The following is a 17,165-nucleotide window of genomic DNA, read 5'->3' on the forward strand; positions in this document are numbered from 1 at the left end:
CCTGAATAATGGATAAGTGAAATTTCAATCATCTCACTTGGTGTTATTAGAATTCATTTTCTTCATGGTTTCAGTGGTGTGGCTGTCTGATGCTGCCTCTTTGGTAAGAAAAGGAAGTCAGGTCCCTTCTCATCATGCACTAATTTTGCCAAAAGCTGGAATTTGTGTAGAGTTGCATTCATATTGAGCTGCCTATTTGATCTGTATGCTCCCCAATATAAACTCTTAACTGATTTCCTGTTTCTCTGTATCAGGTGACCATGCAGTTACCACAAGTGCTTTTTAGAGCATTTTTTATCTACTCAGAAAATCCTGTACCCTGATGCAAACAGAAACCCTTTGTCCATTTGGGGAAACATAGCATGACATTCGTATTAGTGAATTAAAAAACCCTGCAAAGGGCTTATGGGGGACAACAATTTTAAAAGTAACCAAATTTTATAGGATATACTGATAATTATACATAGAAAAGCATTTCATAGTCCCACCTTAAAGTCTATGGTGATGTTACCTATGACTATTCTTGATCAAAATCACATCGTACCTAAAATTGCAGTGATATTTTTGTCAACAAGGTAAAAATCATAAAGCCCAGCTACTATGGAAACTGTGGATCTGAACAGTGAGTGCATGTTGATTATTTGTTGCCTCTTGCCTTAACAAAGTTGTGTGGTTTTGCTGCTGGTGTATCGATGGTCAGAGCGTGCAGATCAGCAGCTAGTAGAATTTAAGAATGGTCCTTCCTTATCTGCTGTGAAACTACACCCAAAAGTTCAGACAGGACATGAGTGAGCAAAATTAATGGACCTCTCCTACAGTGTGTGGAGTTACTTGCTCTTGGGTTGAAAAATGAACAGCTTTGGCAAGCAATACAAATAATGCATTTTTTCTAAAGACTGTAAGACAGCTGTGTCATGCACAGGCTTGTAACAGTGACACACTCTTATATTGTGCGTACACCAATAAAATTCAGGAAAAGCATTCATTCATATCAACACCTATCAGTGACGCGTTAAGATGACATGAGGAAGATGCTCAGGGTATCTGTAATACACCAGAGTTTCAGTACATACAGTCTGTACCTCCAGGTCCTACTGTTTACCAAATTTAGACAGCATTTAACATGGGAGGTTGTAAATGTATTTCAGTCATTTCCGGAAGTAAAGGCTAGATAATCATATGTACTTTGTGGGTGTTTCCTTTTTTTTAATTCTGCTGGCTCCCACAGAAGAAAGGAATATGGAAATGCCTCTGCCCAGTTCCACAAGAGTGCAGGGAGAGCTTCTTGCTCACCTCTTCCTATTCACAGGTGATTTGTTGCAGTCCTGGCCAGCATAGTAGAAGATAAACTTCATAGTATTTTATGGGCATAGTTGTTCTTTTGTCTTTGTGGCACCTATACATCTAAACATATCTTTTGCTATTTTTGGTGCTGAGAATTTGCAATAAGAGGATTTTTTTTTCTAGTGAAACAGGCTAGGGAAACAGCTTAGATTCACAGGTGAAATTTGGGATGCTCAAAGGTATTATACACATCTGATAGAACTTAAAACTTGGAAACAGCAAGCATCCTGTGCTACATGTTCAAGCATCAGAGTTTCTTACAGGTGGTCTACTGTAATGTGTCAGTTGTGACCAAACTATTGTTTTGCTTCATGCTTAAATCTGTTTGAGTTCACATGGCTGTCTCAGTTCAAGATACCTTGTCTGATAGATCTCAAACAGCTTTTAGCCTTAGATTAATAAAAAAAAAAAAAAAAAAAAAAAAGAGGCAGAAGTTAGTCATAGTAGACATCTCTTCTCAGCTGGGCAGCAGTGCTAGCATATTCATTGCAGATGCATGAGACTGGAGTGTAAATTTCTCTTTCTGACGGCATCTCAATTTCTGTATACCACTTCCCCAAAGATTTCTTAGGCATGAATCATGAGGTTTGTGTTGAAGATGCTTTGCTCTGCTGAAATAGCAAATATTTGGGGGTGGGGGGTGGGGATGGATGGACTGATTCCCTGTTATTTATGGAATTAGTAAGTTAAGATACTTGCGGACATGGTATAGGAAAGGCTGCTAAGGTGGAAGTAGGGAAACTAACTTCAGCCCATTAATACTTAAGAGTACCAGGATTTAAGCCATGCTTAAATCCTTGATAGTTTCTTGGCAGATAGTTTCCTTGATAGTTTCTTGGCAGACTTGAGTAGGTAGCTCCCAGTTAATGCACTGGCTGTTTTTAAACTTTAATTCTTTGGCATCAAAATCTTCTTTCATAATGTATAGCAAATGTAGGTGCTCAGTTTTAGTGGTGAGGCTTCAGCTAAGTGTCTGGACACCTAAAGCAGTGAGTACTGCTGTTTTTAATTGTACCTTAAGGATACTCAGAATCTGATAGTATAGCTGAGATGAAATCTTCAACATCTTTGGCTTTAGGCTCTGCAGCGCTCATTAGTGTGCCTAGGAAGTGGTACAAATGGTTCAAGAATGTTTCATGCGTGCTGTTTAAGAACACATGATAAACTCCTTTTGTGTTGCTATTGTAACCTCCCTGGAGTAAGGGAAATAAAAATGCACAGTAGCAATTAGAATTATATGCTGCTAATTGCGTCAAAAATCCATTAGGCAGAACTTTACCGCTTAATGCAGTTTCAAATCCCCAGCTTTAGATTTTCAGTTTCCCTAGTTAAATAATGGTAATAGCAATAACATGCTTAAATTAATATTAAGGCTTATAACTTTAGATCAAGGGATAAATATTTGGAGGCACAGTTTTAAAGAAAAAAGATTGCTAGTGGCATAACCTACTGCACTTTGGTTTGTTAACATATCTTTATGAAGGGGTTTGGTATATTCTGTTGCTGCAATTCTTTTTATTAGCCAGGTAAATCAAAAAGTAAAAGAACCTAGATAATTGTTTTTCCTTGCTGATGAATTAGCGTTCTTAAAAAGCTGTAAGGTACAGTAGGAGAAGCTTTGTTCCTGTGTTTTGCTGTGTTAAAGTTCATGGAAGCTTTGGGGTTCTGTCAGTAAGTTTGTTTGCTAAATCAGAATAAGATGATTTGTATACAAAACGTTAGGAGCTCTGTGCACTTTGTACAGTGTCATTCAAGGTCAAGTAATTATAAAATTTTTCCAGCCTTAAATAAATCATGGGAATGAAATCGATTGAGATAAAAGCAGTAAATAGTGTTAGTCTAGGTTGCTACTTAATCTTATGTTTACTCTTCTAATTTTTTCACTTAGATTAGATGGCTAGTTCCACGTGTGGTACAGGAGTTTGCACTGCGCCTATACTGAGGCCTTGCTAAAACTTCTGGCCCTAGATTCTGATGGATTTCAGTGTATCTGGGATGTTAAAGGTTTAATGACAAAAATTCTATGAAATTATGTAGTTGGAGGGAAAAAAAAAAAAGTAACAATAGTGGAAAAATCTTACTTAAGAGTAGTGTAAATGAATATAAAATCTTTTACTTAAGGGACCCAAATCAAAGTATTAACAAATAAACTAAACATCATGTTGACTGAGTATGCAAGTACTTTCAAAATGGTGTAGATGAGTTAGATTTCATGAGACTTTGATAGACCGACTAACCACAGCCTACAATTTCTATGATTAAACCAATGAGTTTTCCTTAAATTCTGTTTTAGATGGCAATGAAAACAAAGCAACGCATGCTAAAGGAAGACTGGGAATTTTTTAAACAAAGGCGTTTTATTGAAGAGCAGGTAGGATTTGTTTATACCATACTAAGTTATATTAATGTTTCCTGTATATTTTTAAGATGCAAACATCCGAGTGTAGTATATTGTGCTAGTTTTCTATGACCTAATTCTGTGACTTTGCCAGGCTTGAAACTTGGTCAGCTAAAGTACAGAAAGCAAGATCCAAGACGAGTATGTAAACTTAGTAACTAAAAGGTAAAAGATAAGCGCTGTAGTCTTAAAATTGAATATGTGATGTTAAAATTCCCTATGAAATCAGAGGAATTTCTGATGCCTCAAGATGGGATCCAAAACAGCCAATACATTAAGTGTGGAGCTGCCGTGACACACGGGGTAGGGAATATTGTGTTCAAGAGCGTGTTAAATTCCCTTGTGTGTGCAGAGCTGGGGAGCGTGAGCCGCAGCAGCAGGGTGGCTGACTGCATCTGTTAGGGCTCTGGAGATGTCTTATGCATCTGTTCTGTGGGGTAAAGCCTGAGCAGAGGTACCCACTTTTTTTTTAAGGTGTAGCCGGAAAGGGGCCACTAGCAGTTGCCACTTCAGTATAAATTATCTGCTATTTAAGGCACACCACTCTTTTCTCTAGCCTGGAAGTGTTCAAGCACATATTGTGCTTTCTGTAAGAGTATAGAGTGACTAGGCCAGAGTCGACACTGGATGGGGGGTGAACCTGTCCACTCCTGTACCACTATACAGGAAGAAATGCTAGTCTTGAGCCAGACAGAGTATGATTGTACATTTTTATAAACTTAAGTTTAAATTGGCAATGTCTCAAAACAGTCACCAGTACTTTTTTCTTTAAGGAACATAAGGCTGTGTTAACCACAAGTTTGGAACGTCTGTTCAACCAGGCCCCTCAGAGGGACTTGAGGGAGAATCCTCTTTTTACTTGATCCTAATTGGGCTTAAGTGAGCTGTAAGCCCATGGCTGCTTAGGTAAGGGTCAGGTCTTGCCATCTACAGAAGTGGAAGCTTAGGCACATCCTTGTTTAACCTAAGGTTTGTGGGTATCTAATGAAATTAGGTGCTTTCAGGATTAGGCCTCTGCCAGTTGGAGGTTATTTAGATTGTTTTTTCACTAATGTGGTGAAGTCCTGTTTTGGGCAGCTGCTTCATTCCTTGAGTCTATCCCATTGTGACTGCAGAATTAGTCCTAATTATTTTTTGCAAGCTAAAGGTGAGTTTGCATTCTTTCTCCATTTGTCAGCAGTGTCCTTTTGTGCATACTATGAAACATGACAAGAACTGCTCAAGTTGAGTGTGTGTCAGCAGAAATACCATGCGGGGTGCATTTACAAATGAGGTGGACTTGGCTGCTTTACTGTTTCAGTGGAGAAACATACTTTCTTTGAAGAGCTTCAGTGCCAAAAATTTGTCTGTAACTTAGTACCTTTTTAGTCGTGATCAAAACATCACTTTCATAAAACTGTACCTTGTAAAATACTTCTCCTAATGAACCCTTTTTGATTATGCAATATGTTGACATGATGTGCCATTGAATTGTTAATGGAAAGATTTGCACTACTAAAACATTGCCTTTATAATTTACTTCAGCTTAATAACAAGAAAGCACTAGCTGGGGAGAACAACTTCACAGACACAATGAGACACATGCTGTCATCACGTTTGAGCATGCCTGACTGTCCCAACTGTAATTATAGAAGAAGGTGAGATGATGTTTTTAACTTGGAATCATAATACATGATTAATTTCTTGTGTTAGATGAAAAAAGGACTTATATTACTGTAAGAAAGAGTCTGGTTACTTTAAATGAATGCTTCTCAAACAAGGTCATAAATATCTGTAACTTTAATTCTTGAACAGATGTACTTGTGATGACTGCAGCCTTTCACACATTTTAACGTGTGGCATCATGGATTCTCCTATAACGGATGATATCCACATTAACCAGTTACCACTACAAATCGATTCTGCTCCAGATTATCTGTCTGAGATCCGCCCACCTAGTATGTCTTCAGCAAGTTCAGGATCAGGTTCCAGCTCGCCTATTACCATTCAGCAACATCCAAGGCTGATCCTCGCAGACAATGGTTCTGCACCAACTTTGTAAGTTCTTCTGTTTTAAAAATTTGAAGTAGTGAATTGAACTTAATAAGGCAAGTTACATAGGCTAACCATCATTAGGTAATGCTATTTTTGCATCAAAGTAATTAATCCTGATACTGTATTCAGAAGACCACAAGTCCAGTGCTGTATGCTGTGCAAACACCTGAAGAAAAGCTTTTAAAAACTTCCAGAGATGTTGACTTAATACTGCTTGAAATGTGTTGTTCTCCCTGTTAGAAGTATCTGCCACCCTTTTTCTTCATGGAGATCACAGTAATCCTTAGATTTGAGGCCTTAGGCTAATGGTAGGCTTTTGCCTCTTCCATAATTCTGAGGGGATAAAACTGGTTGGCTGACTTCTGTGTGTGGTTTGGGTGGATCTAGCCAGCAGTCTTCTGTCATGCGGTATTCTAAAAGAATATTTTAAAGAAGGAAAACAAAACAAAACAAAACAAAAAAAAGAAACTTCAGTACTGGTGGGAATGTTAATGAAGTACTTGATATCGGTCCAGTCAAGGAATTGTCATCAGGATTCTGTGTTAAAATCATGTGATGAATGAAGAAGGTGCAAATGAGTGGGATGTTTCTGAATATCACTTCACTAAGTTCAGTTTTCTTTAAATGTTTACTATTTAACACTATGATCACTATGATCCGTGGTTTAATCTTTAACAGTGGGACTTTGGGTCATGTTTGAAAACAGGCTATGTGATAGTATGGTTAACTACATAAATATATGTTTTGTAATTTCTGTAAACTAGATTTGGTGCTGAAATGTCCAGAATTGGTAAATTTGTCTCTTCAGAAGCTAATGAAGTTAAATTCAAGTATTACTTGCTGTAAAAAGCCCCTTTTTTTTAGGGAAATGCTGCTGCTTCTTGGGGAAGAGTCATTTTATTTCTTGTATCGGACCTAAGTCTACTTGTTAGATTTGCTCTTTGCACATTTTAAGTGTGCCTAGTGGTGCCATCACATAATTTAAATTCTGGTGAAGTGTCTCATGGAATGCAAAAAGATACGGTGCACAGTCTAAAAGCTCTTAAGAGCTCGGGGTTGGTTATTTCATGTTTTTACAGCAATCTTTGCAACACTTGCCTGGAGTGGGGAATAAAACATGCCTGTTCTAGCTGTCTGTAAGAAGACGTTCATTAAGCATTTTAGAGGAGACTTTGAAAAGCACACAGGTGTGGGGTCATCTAGCAATTGAGAAACTTAAGATTTATTATGACATGTCGAATATTCAGTACTTATACTGACTGGTTTGGAACTTAATGATGGAAAAAGTTAAGTTCTACAGTGTGCTCTTTGCCACTTCACACTTTCTTTAAATGAAATAATTGGCACAAGAAGGCCTTTTCATCAAATTCAAGGTCATTTGTATCCTGTCATTTTTAAGATAACAAATTTATTGGTCATAAGACATTGTTGGAAAATATTTTACATGGAAATAGCAGAGAATCTTATTTTCAGTACAGATCTTGTGTTCAGGCATGCACTTACTGCATTCAGTAGGGCTATACAGCAGATTACTTGGTTTTACTTGAATGAAAAAAATAAGGTCAGTTAAACAAGTCGAAAGAAAATGCTTTAACTCCCAACTGGGATTTTAATATAAGTGATACTCCATCTTATTTCATTTTGGTGACTGCTTTCACGATAACCGAGGTTCCTGAGCGCTGTGATTTACCTAAGCCTCTCTTCCCCTCAGTGGTAGTGATGATGAAGATGTTGCACCATTATCAGCAAAATTTGCTGATATCTACCCACTAAATAATTATGATGATGCAGAGGTGGTAGCCAACATGAATGGAATTCACAATGAGCTAAATGGCGGAGGTGAAAACATGGCATTGAAAGATGAGGTACAGCATTTACATTGTCTTACTTTTTTCTGGCAGTTGGACTTTTTTTACTAGAGAAAGGCTTGTCCTTCCCTCGGATGTTAATAAGTTGATGTTGTCTAGTCTCCTCAGGTGAGCAGTACTAGCAGCAGTTCCTCAGAAGCAGACGATGAAGAAGCAGATGGGGAGAGCAGTGGTGAACCACCAGGGACTCAAAAGGAGGAAATGTCTCTAGGAAAAAGGGCATTAAGGAAAGATGAAGCAAAAATGGATAGTCCACCACCTTCCTACCCTAGTCAGCAGGTATAGTAATCTACACAAGAATCTTCCAGTAAATGGACTTCTGAAATGTGGCTGCTTGAATGATAATAGTTGTCTTCAATTTTAATTATATATTCAAGGTTAAATGCATTAAGTTACCTGTAGTTACCTATGATATCTAAAGTAAGTTTCAGTTGATTGTATACTGTCATGGTTACTGTCTTCCTTTCTCGCAAATGGATGTTACTTATTTTGAAGGTGTTTTCAGTAGAAGGGAAAAGAGTTTCTTCCTGCCTTGTATGAGTGAGAAACTCAAACGTTTCTTCTTGGAAACTTGGTCTTTGCTACGTGTGAATGTTGTTTGAAATTACTGTTGTGGGGCATCCAGTGAGAGTGCATGGTTAATGAGCGTATTATAATCCTATATCTGAGGACTAATTTGCCTTGTTGAAACCTCGTGTAGGGTCTGTTGCATACAGCATGATGTGTGGTTTGTTGTTTTGGTGGTTTGTTGTGGGTTTTGTTGTTTTTTTTTTGGTTTAAGATTGAGCTCTTTACTGTAAGGTCACTAAACCACCCAGAGTATTTGCTCAGCAGGCAGCAGTGTCTGGTTTAACAGCTGAACAAATAGTTCCGTGAGCACCAAAGCAAAGCATCCCCTGGACTTGTCTTTGTGTGGCTTTCAGTCTGAGTTATCCTGCAGCTCTAACATGGGTTCACTGCTTCGAGAGGGAAAATATCAGTCACTCTTATTGCTTATTGTACAAAAGACTCTGCACTGGAGGGGGCAGCTTTGAGGGCTTAGATGATAGTCAGGTGGGAACTCCCATTCGATGTTCCCCTGTGGTTCAGATGTTTGTAAGGCCCTCTGGTGAAAGGATTTTCTCCCGTGTTATGGGTATTAAGCTACAACGTCTCAACATGCTCACTGAAAGAAAAATCTTTTTTTTCTGTGTATGGCTGACCAATGCCATAATGCTTAAATGGGTTGAGACATCTGTCAAGCTAGCTTGAAACTGGCAAACAGATCCAGCTTTTGTTGTGGAAAATCGAGTGCTGCTGAGATTATATAAGGCTGCTTGCCTTGGGGAGGTAAACTAAAATGCAAGGTGAAAGGGAGCATTTAACCTTTCTCTTTTTGTTTTCTTGGAGCAAAAAATGATTAGGTACTCTGAAGAGCTCTGACTTCTTTTTAGCCTGATAATCAGGGTTGAGTGTTTACCTTGTAATGCTACATGCATATGATTAATTTCACACATGTATTTGAGATCTTTTGGCTTTAATCTACTGGAGTTACTCATTTTACTAGGTCAAGAGAGGTGATCCTTCCCCTCTACTTGGCGTTGCTGAGGCCACCCCTGTAGCAGTTCTGGGCCCCCCAGTAGAGGAGAGACACAGACATCTTGAAAGAGCCCAACAGAGGGCCACCAAGGTGGTGAAGGGCCTGGAGCAGCACTGCTGTGAGGAGAGGCTGGGAGAGCTGGGGCTGCTCTACCTGGAGAAGAGAGGGCTTGGGGGGATCTTGTCAATGCCTGTAAATACCCAAAGGGAGGGTGCAAGGAAGTTGGAGCCAGGCTCTTCTCAGTGAGGGCCAGGCCAAGAGGCAGTGAGCACAAACTGGAGCACAGGGGGTTCCCTCTGAGCATCAGGCAGCACTTCTGTGCTGTGCTGTTGATGGAGCCCTGGCTCAGGTTGCCCAAAATACCTTGTGGCAAAGGCTGTAATGCTTTTAAGTGAACATGAGGTGTTATTTCTTCCTGAGAGGAAGGTATATTGGAGAAAGATACCACCTGTCAATTCTTTTCTAGAAAGCTAAGATGGTTATGTTGTTTCTTGGGGAAAAAAAATCTCTACTATCATATTGCCGGGAAGAAATCACCACTGGGAAGTGTTCCTGTTATTGCTTCCAGTAAAACCATCTTCCAGTAAAATGCCCAATGAAAGTGGTAGGAAAAAACACTAATTTAAGAGGGAAATGGAGCTGCACTTTCCTGGGCTTTTTCTCTTCCAGAGTATTTGAATCCTTTTAAGACAGAGTAATGATACATTGAGGTCAGTTAAAGGGTCCAGTAAGACACAGGTTTTACAATGGTATAAATGACTTCTTGTTGTGTAATGTGGACATTTCTTACAACAGTTGCATGGTAGTTGAGTTTGGAAGAGACCTCTGCACATAGTCTAGTGTGACCCTCCTGCTCAGAGCAAGGCTGCCCAGGCAGGGTTGCTCAGTCCTGTATCCAGGTGGGTTTTATATATCACTAAGGATGGAGGTTTCAAAACTGCTGTGGGTAACGTGTTCCAATGCTTAGCCATCCTCACAATAAAATCAGTATGTAAACACTTGGAGTGGAATTTTGAGCCTGCATTTCAGTCTGTGCCCATTTTTTCATGGGATACCACTGAGAGGAGTCTGGCCCTGTTGTCTTTACCCACCTTCCACCCCTGCAGTCAGGTATTTATACACACTGGTAAGATCCCCCTGAGCCTTCTCAGTTGAGGCTGAACAGTCTCAGGTTGCTCAGCCTCTCCTTGACAGATGCCTCAAGGCCTGAATCATCTTTGTGGCTCTTTGGGGGACTTGCTGCAGTACATTCACATCCGTCTTGCACTGAGGAGCCCAGCGCTCGACCCAGTAATCCCACTGTGCCCAGCCAGTTTTTAGCAGAGGGAAAGGATCCCCTCCTTTAGCAAGCTGGCAATGCTCTGCCTAACATTGCTCAGGACTTCTTCCAACTTTATCAGCTAATCAACCCTTATTACTACTTTCTGTGCATACTGTTTTTCCATATACTTGGGAAATTATGGAAAATAAACATCTAATCCCATTTACCTAATGGAGTAATTACCTAGCAATTGCCTAATGTTGTCAAGGTTCCTGTTCCTGTCTCTCCTTGACAATTCTTATCAGTGTTTTGCTTGTTGTCACTGATAGTAGACATTCAAAATTTGGTATCAAATTGTGTTAATCTTTAGGATGTTCCATGCTTAACTGAGATAAAGATCCTTTATTAGTGCTTTTACTTAACTTAATAGCTTCCCGTAATGAAAGAATTCAATGGATGCTCTGAATTTATTAATTATGTATGCAAAAGTAATCGTTTATAATTATGAAGAAAAAATCATGGAGGGAGCTGTCTGACTGTATTATAAAATACGTTGATTTTGGTTTTTTTTATTTTGCACTTACAGGCTGACCAAGGCCCAAATGCTTGTGAATGTCACGTTTGCAAACAAGAAGCTTCAGGTCTTACAGCCTCTGCACTTGCAACTGGACGCCTGCCTGCTGGCCATCAGTTCATGAATCCTGAAAAACCTGCACATCCCGCACTTCATCTTTATCCTCACATCCATGGACATATACCTTTGCATACAATCCCACACCTTCCTCGTCCACTTATCCACCCTACCTTGTATACAGCTTCCCCCTTCACACACAATAAGGTAAGCCTGCCGAAGCAGCCACGTTCTGGTCCCAGGAGAAATGCTGTACACCTGTGTGAATTACTAGGTGACAAAGTGTCCATAAAACCGTAAAAATCACTTTAGTGTGTGGTCTGTTTGTAGGAGTTCTTTTTGGAAGAAATGGTGTGAGGGGTAGGGAATAGAACAGATTCAGAAATGGTGAAAGGTTCGTACAGCAGAGCTAAGAGCAGCTATCATCAGGAAGACTGACAATTTCCTTGCTGTGAATAGGAAGAATGTAGAATCAAATGAGTCTTGAATGGTAGAAGAGTAATGGGGCTTTAGTCAGTGTAATAGGACTAATTAAATCTCCATTTAATATATACTGGAGGTTAAAATTTAATATTCCATTTTGGTGATAATATCCTGAGGTTTCTAGTTCAGTATTAGTAATTTTTTGAGAAAAACGAGGTATTAAAAATACTCGCTTTTCTCTGCTTTGAGAGAACTTGATTTTTTTGCAGGTTCTGCAAAGTTCTTTTGACCCAAGGCTTTTAAGTAATGAATGAGAGAGATGCAGAACAGATTGAGACCAGGTGACTGCTTTTAGAATTGAGTCAGAAGCAAGAGCTAACATTTTTGTGGTGCAGTTTCACGTAATATTTCATTGAATCAAAATGGGTCCTGCTGAAAGGGGCAAAGACTGTCATTAGCATGACGTGTTCCTGTCATCTCCCGTCTGGTCCGGAGATCCTGTGGTTGCAAGTAGAGTAGATTAGCTCACTGAGATGATCGTTAATGAACTCTTGCCATTCTCCTTAATATTCTCATTGTTTTTCCTGTCTTATTGGTGTCCTTTCCTTAGTTCTGTTGTGATGCAACAGTTCCTTTTGTCATGCTCCAGCCTGACATTTCTCAACAGCCCACTGGCGATCTTCTGAAATCCTGAATTGTTGTAATCTCCACCTTTTCCATCCTTCCAGCACTTGTCCCCCATCCCTTTGTAGCAGTCCACTCAAGTTCTCATCCGTGCAGTACCCTGATCTCTGCTCTCTTTCCTTTCAAAAGACCTTTGCATAGTGAAACATCTGCAGCGTATTGTCAAGGCTCCACCAGAAGCCCCATGCAGAGTGGCAGGCTGCTAGCACTGAGTGGCTTTATTATGCTGGCCAGATCTATTAGTTTTGGCACAGCACCTGAACCAGCTGGGCTCCATGTATTTATGTTGTGCGGGAGCTAGAAAGGCATATGTGGAAGCTGAAGCTTTAGGGAGCTTTCACGTTTGAAGAGCCAGATGAATTCAGCAGAGCTGGTAGTGAAGGAGCTAATAAGCCCGACTGCATCAGGCTTGTTTCATCGTGGAAAGGCTGTTCTGTCTCTGTGATGTTTTTTCTACCCACATGTGCAAGTTTTCTTTTATGGAGGGTATTCCTGCTGCTCTGGCTTTCACCATTAGTCAGATGATGAAAATCTGTCTGGATTTAAAAAAATAAAAATAAAAAGTCCAGGTATACAAGTTCTCTTGGTTGGGAGTGTTTAGGCATTAGTTTCTGAAATTACTGGACTCAGGTGACATTTTTAATATTTAGATCTACACCAGTATAGCCTTTCATTGCATGAAATGTGGAGGAATGGGATGATCACTTGAAAAAAGCCAAAGAAAAGGTGACAGTAATTGAACGTAATGCTGGAATTGCACAAGGTTTCTGGAAGAAAGTTACATTTTAGAATGTGAATAAACAATTTCAGCTAGAAGAAATGGGGTGCGCCAGAACAACTTGCCTCTATAAAACAGGAAAAAGTATTGTATTGGGCTTATTTTAAGATGATTTTTGGAATAAAAGGGTGCATTCATTGCCTGTTTCAAGCTGGGAACCTTTTAGTACTGGAGGTGAAAAGAGTAGACAAATACAATCAAGCTTTTAAAAGATGTTTTCAAATAGTAAGTGTTTAGTTCTTCTATTGTGCTATTTCCAATCCTGAAGTTTGTAATCCTTTATCACAATTGTTTTATGTGGTAGTGGTTATAATGTCAGAGAAATGTTTTTGGCAGCCTAGGCTTTGAAAGGTAGCAATTCCTAACAAGTTCTACATTGAAATAAATATTTTTTAATGAAAAATGGTGACCCACTGATATTATATATTTACCACGGTGTTTTTGGAGAAGGCTTCTTGGTATTCATCTTCTATCTAAATCTAAAGGAAACGTTTGTGATTATAAAATATATACATAAAATCTGTGTAATAAGTTATCTGCATTTTAAAAAAAAATCAAACCCATCTTTTTATCATTCTGGGAAATACTGTTTATTACCCTTAGCTTTTCACAATGCCTTTCATAATTGAAACAGTTTATGATTTGAATGTTGCTGTTGGAGTGACTGTGTAAGCAAACAGAATATTAATGAGGAAAATACTCTTTATTTTTGTAGGCATTACCGCCAGCTCCAGTTCAGAATCATTCAAACAAGCATCAAGTATTCAATGCATCTCTCCAAGATCATATTTATCCAAGCTGTTTTGGGAGCACTCCAGATTGGAATAGCTCTAAATTTATAAGTCTCTGGGGATCAGAGATGATGAATGACAAGAACTGGAATCCTGCTACATTCTTGCCTGATACAATTCCTGGTGAGGTTTTGGTATTATTTCACACTGACTAGTTAAGTCTTATATTTTGAGCGGAATGTGGCACTTTTTTTCCAGGAATGGAAGGTTTTATCATCACGTTCCTATAAGATGGGATGCTGGCAGAGACTTGCTGCCATTTGTACTGAAAGTGGGGCTGAAAATTGGAAAACAAGTTCCTATGCATTGGTGATAGGACTCTAAAGGCAGAAGAATAGCTTACCATTTTTCACCTGTGGTCATTGTAGAGGAATTTTTGTCTTTGGATGCTTAGGGTTGCAAAGAAATTGGAATTCAGGGGAAGCTTAAGGTATTTTTATTCTTCTGTTATGAAGGCCCGCTCATTTTCTACAGGGTCATAAAAGCACTGGTGACATGGTACTACATCCTCCTTACGGTGCACAGAGATAGTGTTGTCATTCAAACAGAGATATAAATCTAGCAAGTGATTTATTTATGCCAGGAAGCCTTTGGAGATGTTAAGTGTTAAAGTGAAATAGAACAGGTTAATAAATAAATAACCTGTGTATATCTTCCATTCACACGATAGCAAATATAAAAATTGCCTTTTAAAGTAACTTGTATGAAAAAGGGAGCTTGGTTTTGTGTTTTGGCTTTTTTTTTTCCAGACTGATCTGCTGCTAACTTGGGTCAAGCTACTAAAGTGATACTTGAAAGGGAAGACCTTAAAAACTTCCAGAAAACTTTCCCCAGTAGCATAGCTCATCTCCATACAAGCGTAGTTATGAGTAGCTGTTCCAACAGATGATTAGTGGCAAGCTTGTGTCAAAGGTCTGATCACAAAGGGGTTACCGTAGTTGTCTGGAATTACCAATAAGTAAAGATAAGGTTTTTAACACCACACTGATAGAAGGATGTGTTGTTCCTGCCTATGTTGTAATTGTTGCATGGACAACCTGGACTTCCCATGTTGAAGCTTTTATACTTAGGATGTAAAAAGGTATCCAAGTTTAATTTTTCAAGTATAAATGGCTATAGGTATCTGTAGCGTCTTTGCTACTTGTTAACACATTTGGCATGTAACTTAAAGGGTTTTTTTACTTCTGCTCTGGGACTTCTTAACACTTTCACTACAGCTATATTTGGGGGGGAGGGAAAGGGAGTGGTATTTGGGAGGAGAGGATCAGTTCACTAATCTGACCAAGCCAATACTCACAGCATATCCTTGTTCGTCTTGCAGCACTGCGTCTAAATTATGAAATGTTGAGTTCTAAATACCATAAAGACAGTTCTGTAATTCTATGATTCTTAATTACTGTGTGTGTTTCAATTGAAGGGAGTGATATATTAACACCAGCACTCTCAGAAATAAGACCCGAAGCACTTCCTACTACATCTAGCAACGAAGCATCAGCAGTTACTGACAGCAAAGAGAAGAAAAATGCTGCAAAGAAGAAATGTCTGTACAATTTCCAGGATGCCTTTATGGAAGCTAATAAAGTTGTCATGGCAACCTCTTCTGCCACTTCTTCTGTCTCTTGCACAGCTACAACAGTGCAGTCAAGCAGCAACCAATTCAAAGTATCGTCCAAGAGACCTTCATCAATAGGTAAGGAGTTGTAATTCACAGCTTAGTAACTGACTCAAATATATTTAATCATAAATATCTATACATGTTTATTTAAGTAATGTTTTTTGTCTTGAGATTATCTTTAATCAGTGTTCTTACTACTCTTGAGTGGTGTTCTCTGTACTCATTCTATAATTTGGTTAAAGACTTTGGTATCTGGGCTTGGGGACTGGTAATTTATATTGAAATACCCAGTTTTTATAGAAACCGAGAACATCTACCACTGAGTGATGCTTTCGGGCGTTTAAACGGAAACTTATTTCTTTTTAATTGTAAGCAGTGTCTTTTTTTCCCCTCAATTTAGGTGAAGTGTTCCACAATATTAATAAAGAGGACCATAGACATTCTGCACCAGTTGCACCACGAAATAGTCCTACCAGTTTAGCATCCCTTCCTTCACTGTCTCCTGCTGCACTGTCTCCAGCTTCTACGCCCCATCTTCCAAATCTTGCTGCTCCTTCTTTCCCCAAAACTGCTGCAACAGCCCCTGGATTTGTGGATCCTCATTCAGGTCTTTGTCCTGCTACGGTTGCACCTCCTACTTCTACCACAGACAGCTCTGTAAGTGCCCCGCCAAGTGTCTGCAGGTAAGTCTAGCAGCTGAGTGACAGAACTAACCAAGCTTTGATTTCTACAGAGCTGTATCTGTTATTTCCTAGCACACTATCCCACTGTTTGGCTGGGCACTGCAGTGCTAACTCTCAACAGAGAAGAAGCAGCAGTACTAGGATTGCTCTGATAGACTTGCCAGAATGTTTGTGCTGTCAGGTACCTACTGTTACATGTAATGGTTGTGCATACCTTTTCCTTAACTAGGATACTGAATTGTGAGCATTTTTTCTTTTGCCTTGTTCCCTAATTTTTGATAATGGTACTTTTTTTTTTTTGTGGGAGGGCAGGGGGTGAGTGAGGAGTGAGCTTCAGAAGGAAGATTCACATATGTTTTGCAGATAGGACAGATGATGGTATGTTTTCACTTTTTTAACATAAGAACAAATGCTAGATGAGTTTTATTAAATATTTTCTACAGTTAAAGGAAAACCACATCACAGTTCCAGAAGAAATGAGCAATAGATGTGTTGGGCATGTATTTAAGCTGTCCTTCGGAGAGAATAAACTGCTGTGTTGCTGCTTATTGGAGAGACATACCGTGTTTTCTCCTTTAAAAATTTTCTTCTTAAAAAATTAAGGTACAAAGAGGGTAATGGCAACATCTTGTTTTTTTGCTGATGCCGATTTTTTTTAAGTGAAGGGCTTGAAAATCTGTCTACAACCAGGGGATTTTAGAAATAAGCTTGGCATTTTACAACTGCATAGTTGTCTTCAGACCACAAGCAATGAGATGGCAGCTATTTCAAAACGATTCCAAATTAAAGCTAAAAGTTTCTGCTTCTGAAGTTATTTTACCCCTTTTAAAAACAAGGAGGAACACTTCCACAGCTCACTCTGTAGGCTACTTATTCAGTGAGTCACCAACTGAGTTTTTCATAAATCACTTTGCCATGCATCATCAAGTCTCTCTTCTTGGTTTTGAGAATCTCCATTTGAAAGCTACTGTAAGAATGCCTTAGGATTTGATGCATCACCGGTGGCTGACATCCCGGTTAGAGAGGTGTTCCTGATGGATGTACATACAGCTGTACATGTTTTTTTCAGTGTTACT

The 17,165-nt window shown here is 39.2% G+C and overlaps 1 protein-coding gene across 2 annotated transcripts in view; it reads left to right on the top strand.

The window, feature by feature from the left end:
* FAM193A (family with sequence similarity 193 member A) overlaps positions 1–17,165 on the top strand; it is a 75,801-nt gene that overhangs the window by 47,535 nt on the left and 11,101 nt on the right. The window contains exons 9-17 of one of the 2 annotated variants that reach the window (XM_084516831.1): positions 3,638–3,715; positions 5,267–5,379; positions 5,537–5,779; positions 7,488–7,641; positions 7,744–7,923; positions 11,071–11,322; positions 13,716–13,914; positions 15,209–15,481; positions 15,807–16,089. In XM_084516831.1, coding sequence (XP_084372957.1) covers positions 3,638–3,715; positions 5,267–5,379; positions 5,537–5,779; positions 7,488–7,641; positions 7,744–7,923; positions 11,071–11,322; positions 13,716–13,914; positions 15,209–15,481; positions 15,807–16,089 — 1,775 coding nt within the window. The remainder of the gene's footprint in view (positions 1–3,637; positions 3,716–5,266; positions 5,380–5,536; positions 5,780–7,487; positions 7,642–7,743; positions 7,924–11,070; positions 11,323–13,715; positions 13,915–15,208; positions 15,482–15,806; positions 16,090–17,165) is intronic. The other variant, XM_084516832.1, reaches the window with a different exon arrangement.

This window comes from Aythya ferina (genome assembly GCF_964211825.1).
Source record: "Aythya ferina genome assembly, chromosome: 4".
Lineage (NCBI taxonomy): Eukaryota > Metazoa > Chordata > Aves > Anseriformes > Anatidae > Aythya > Aythya ferina.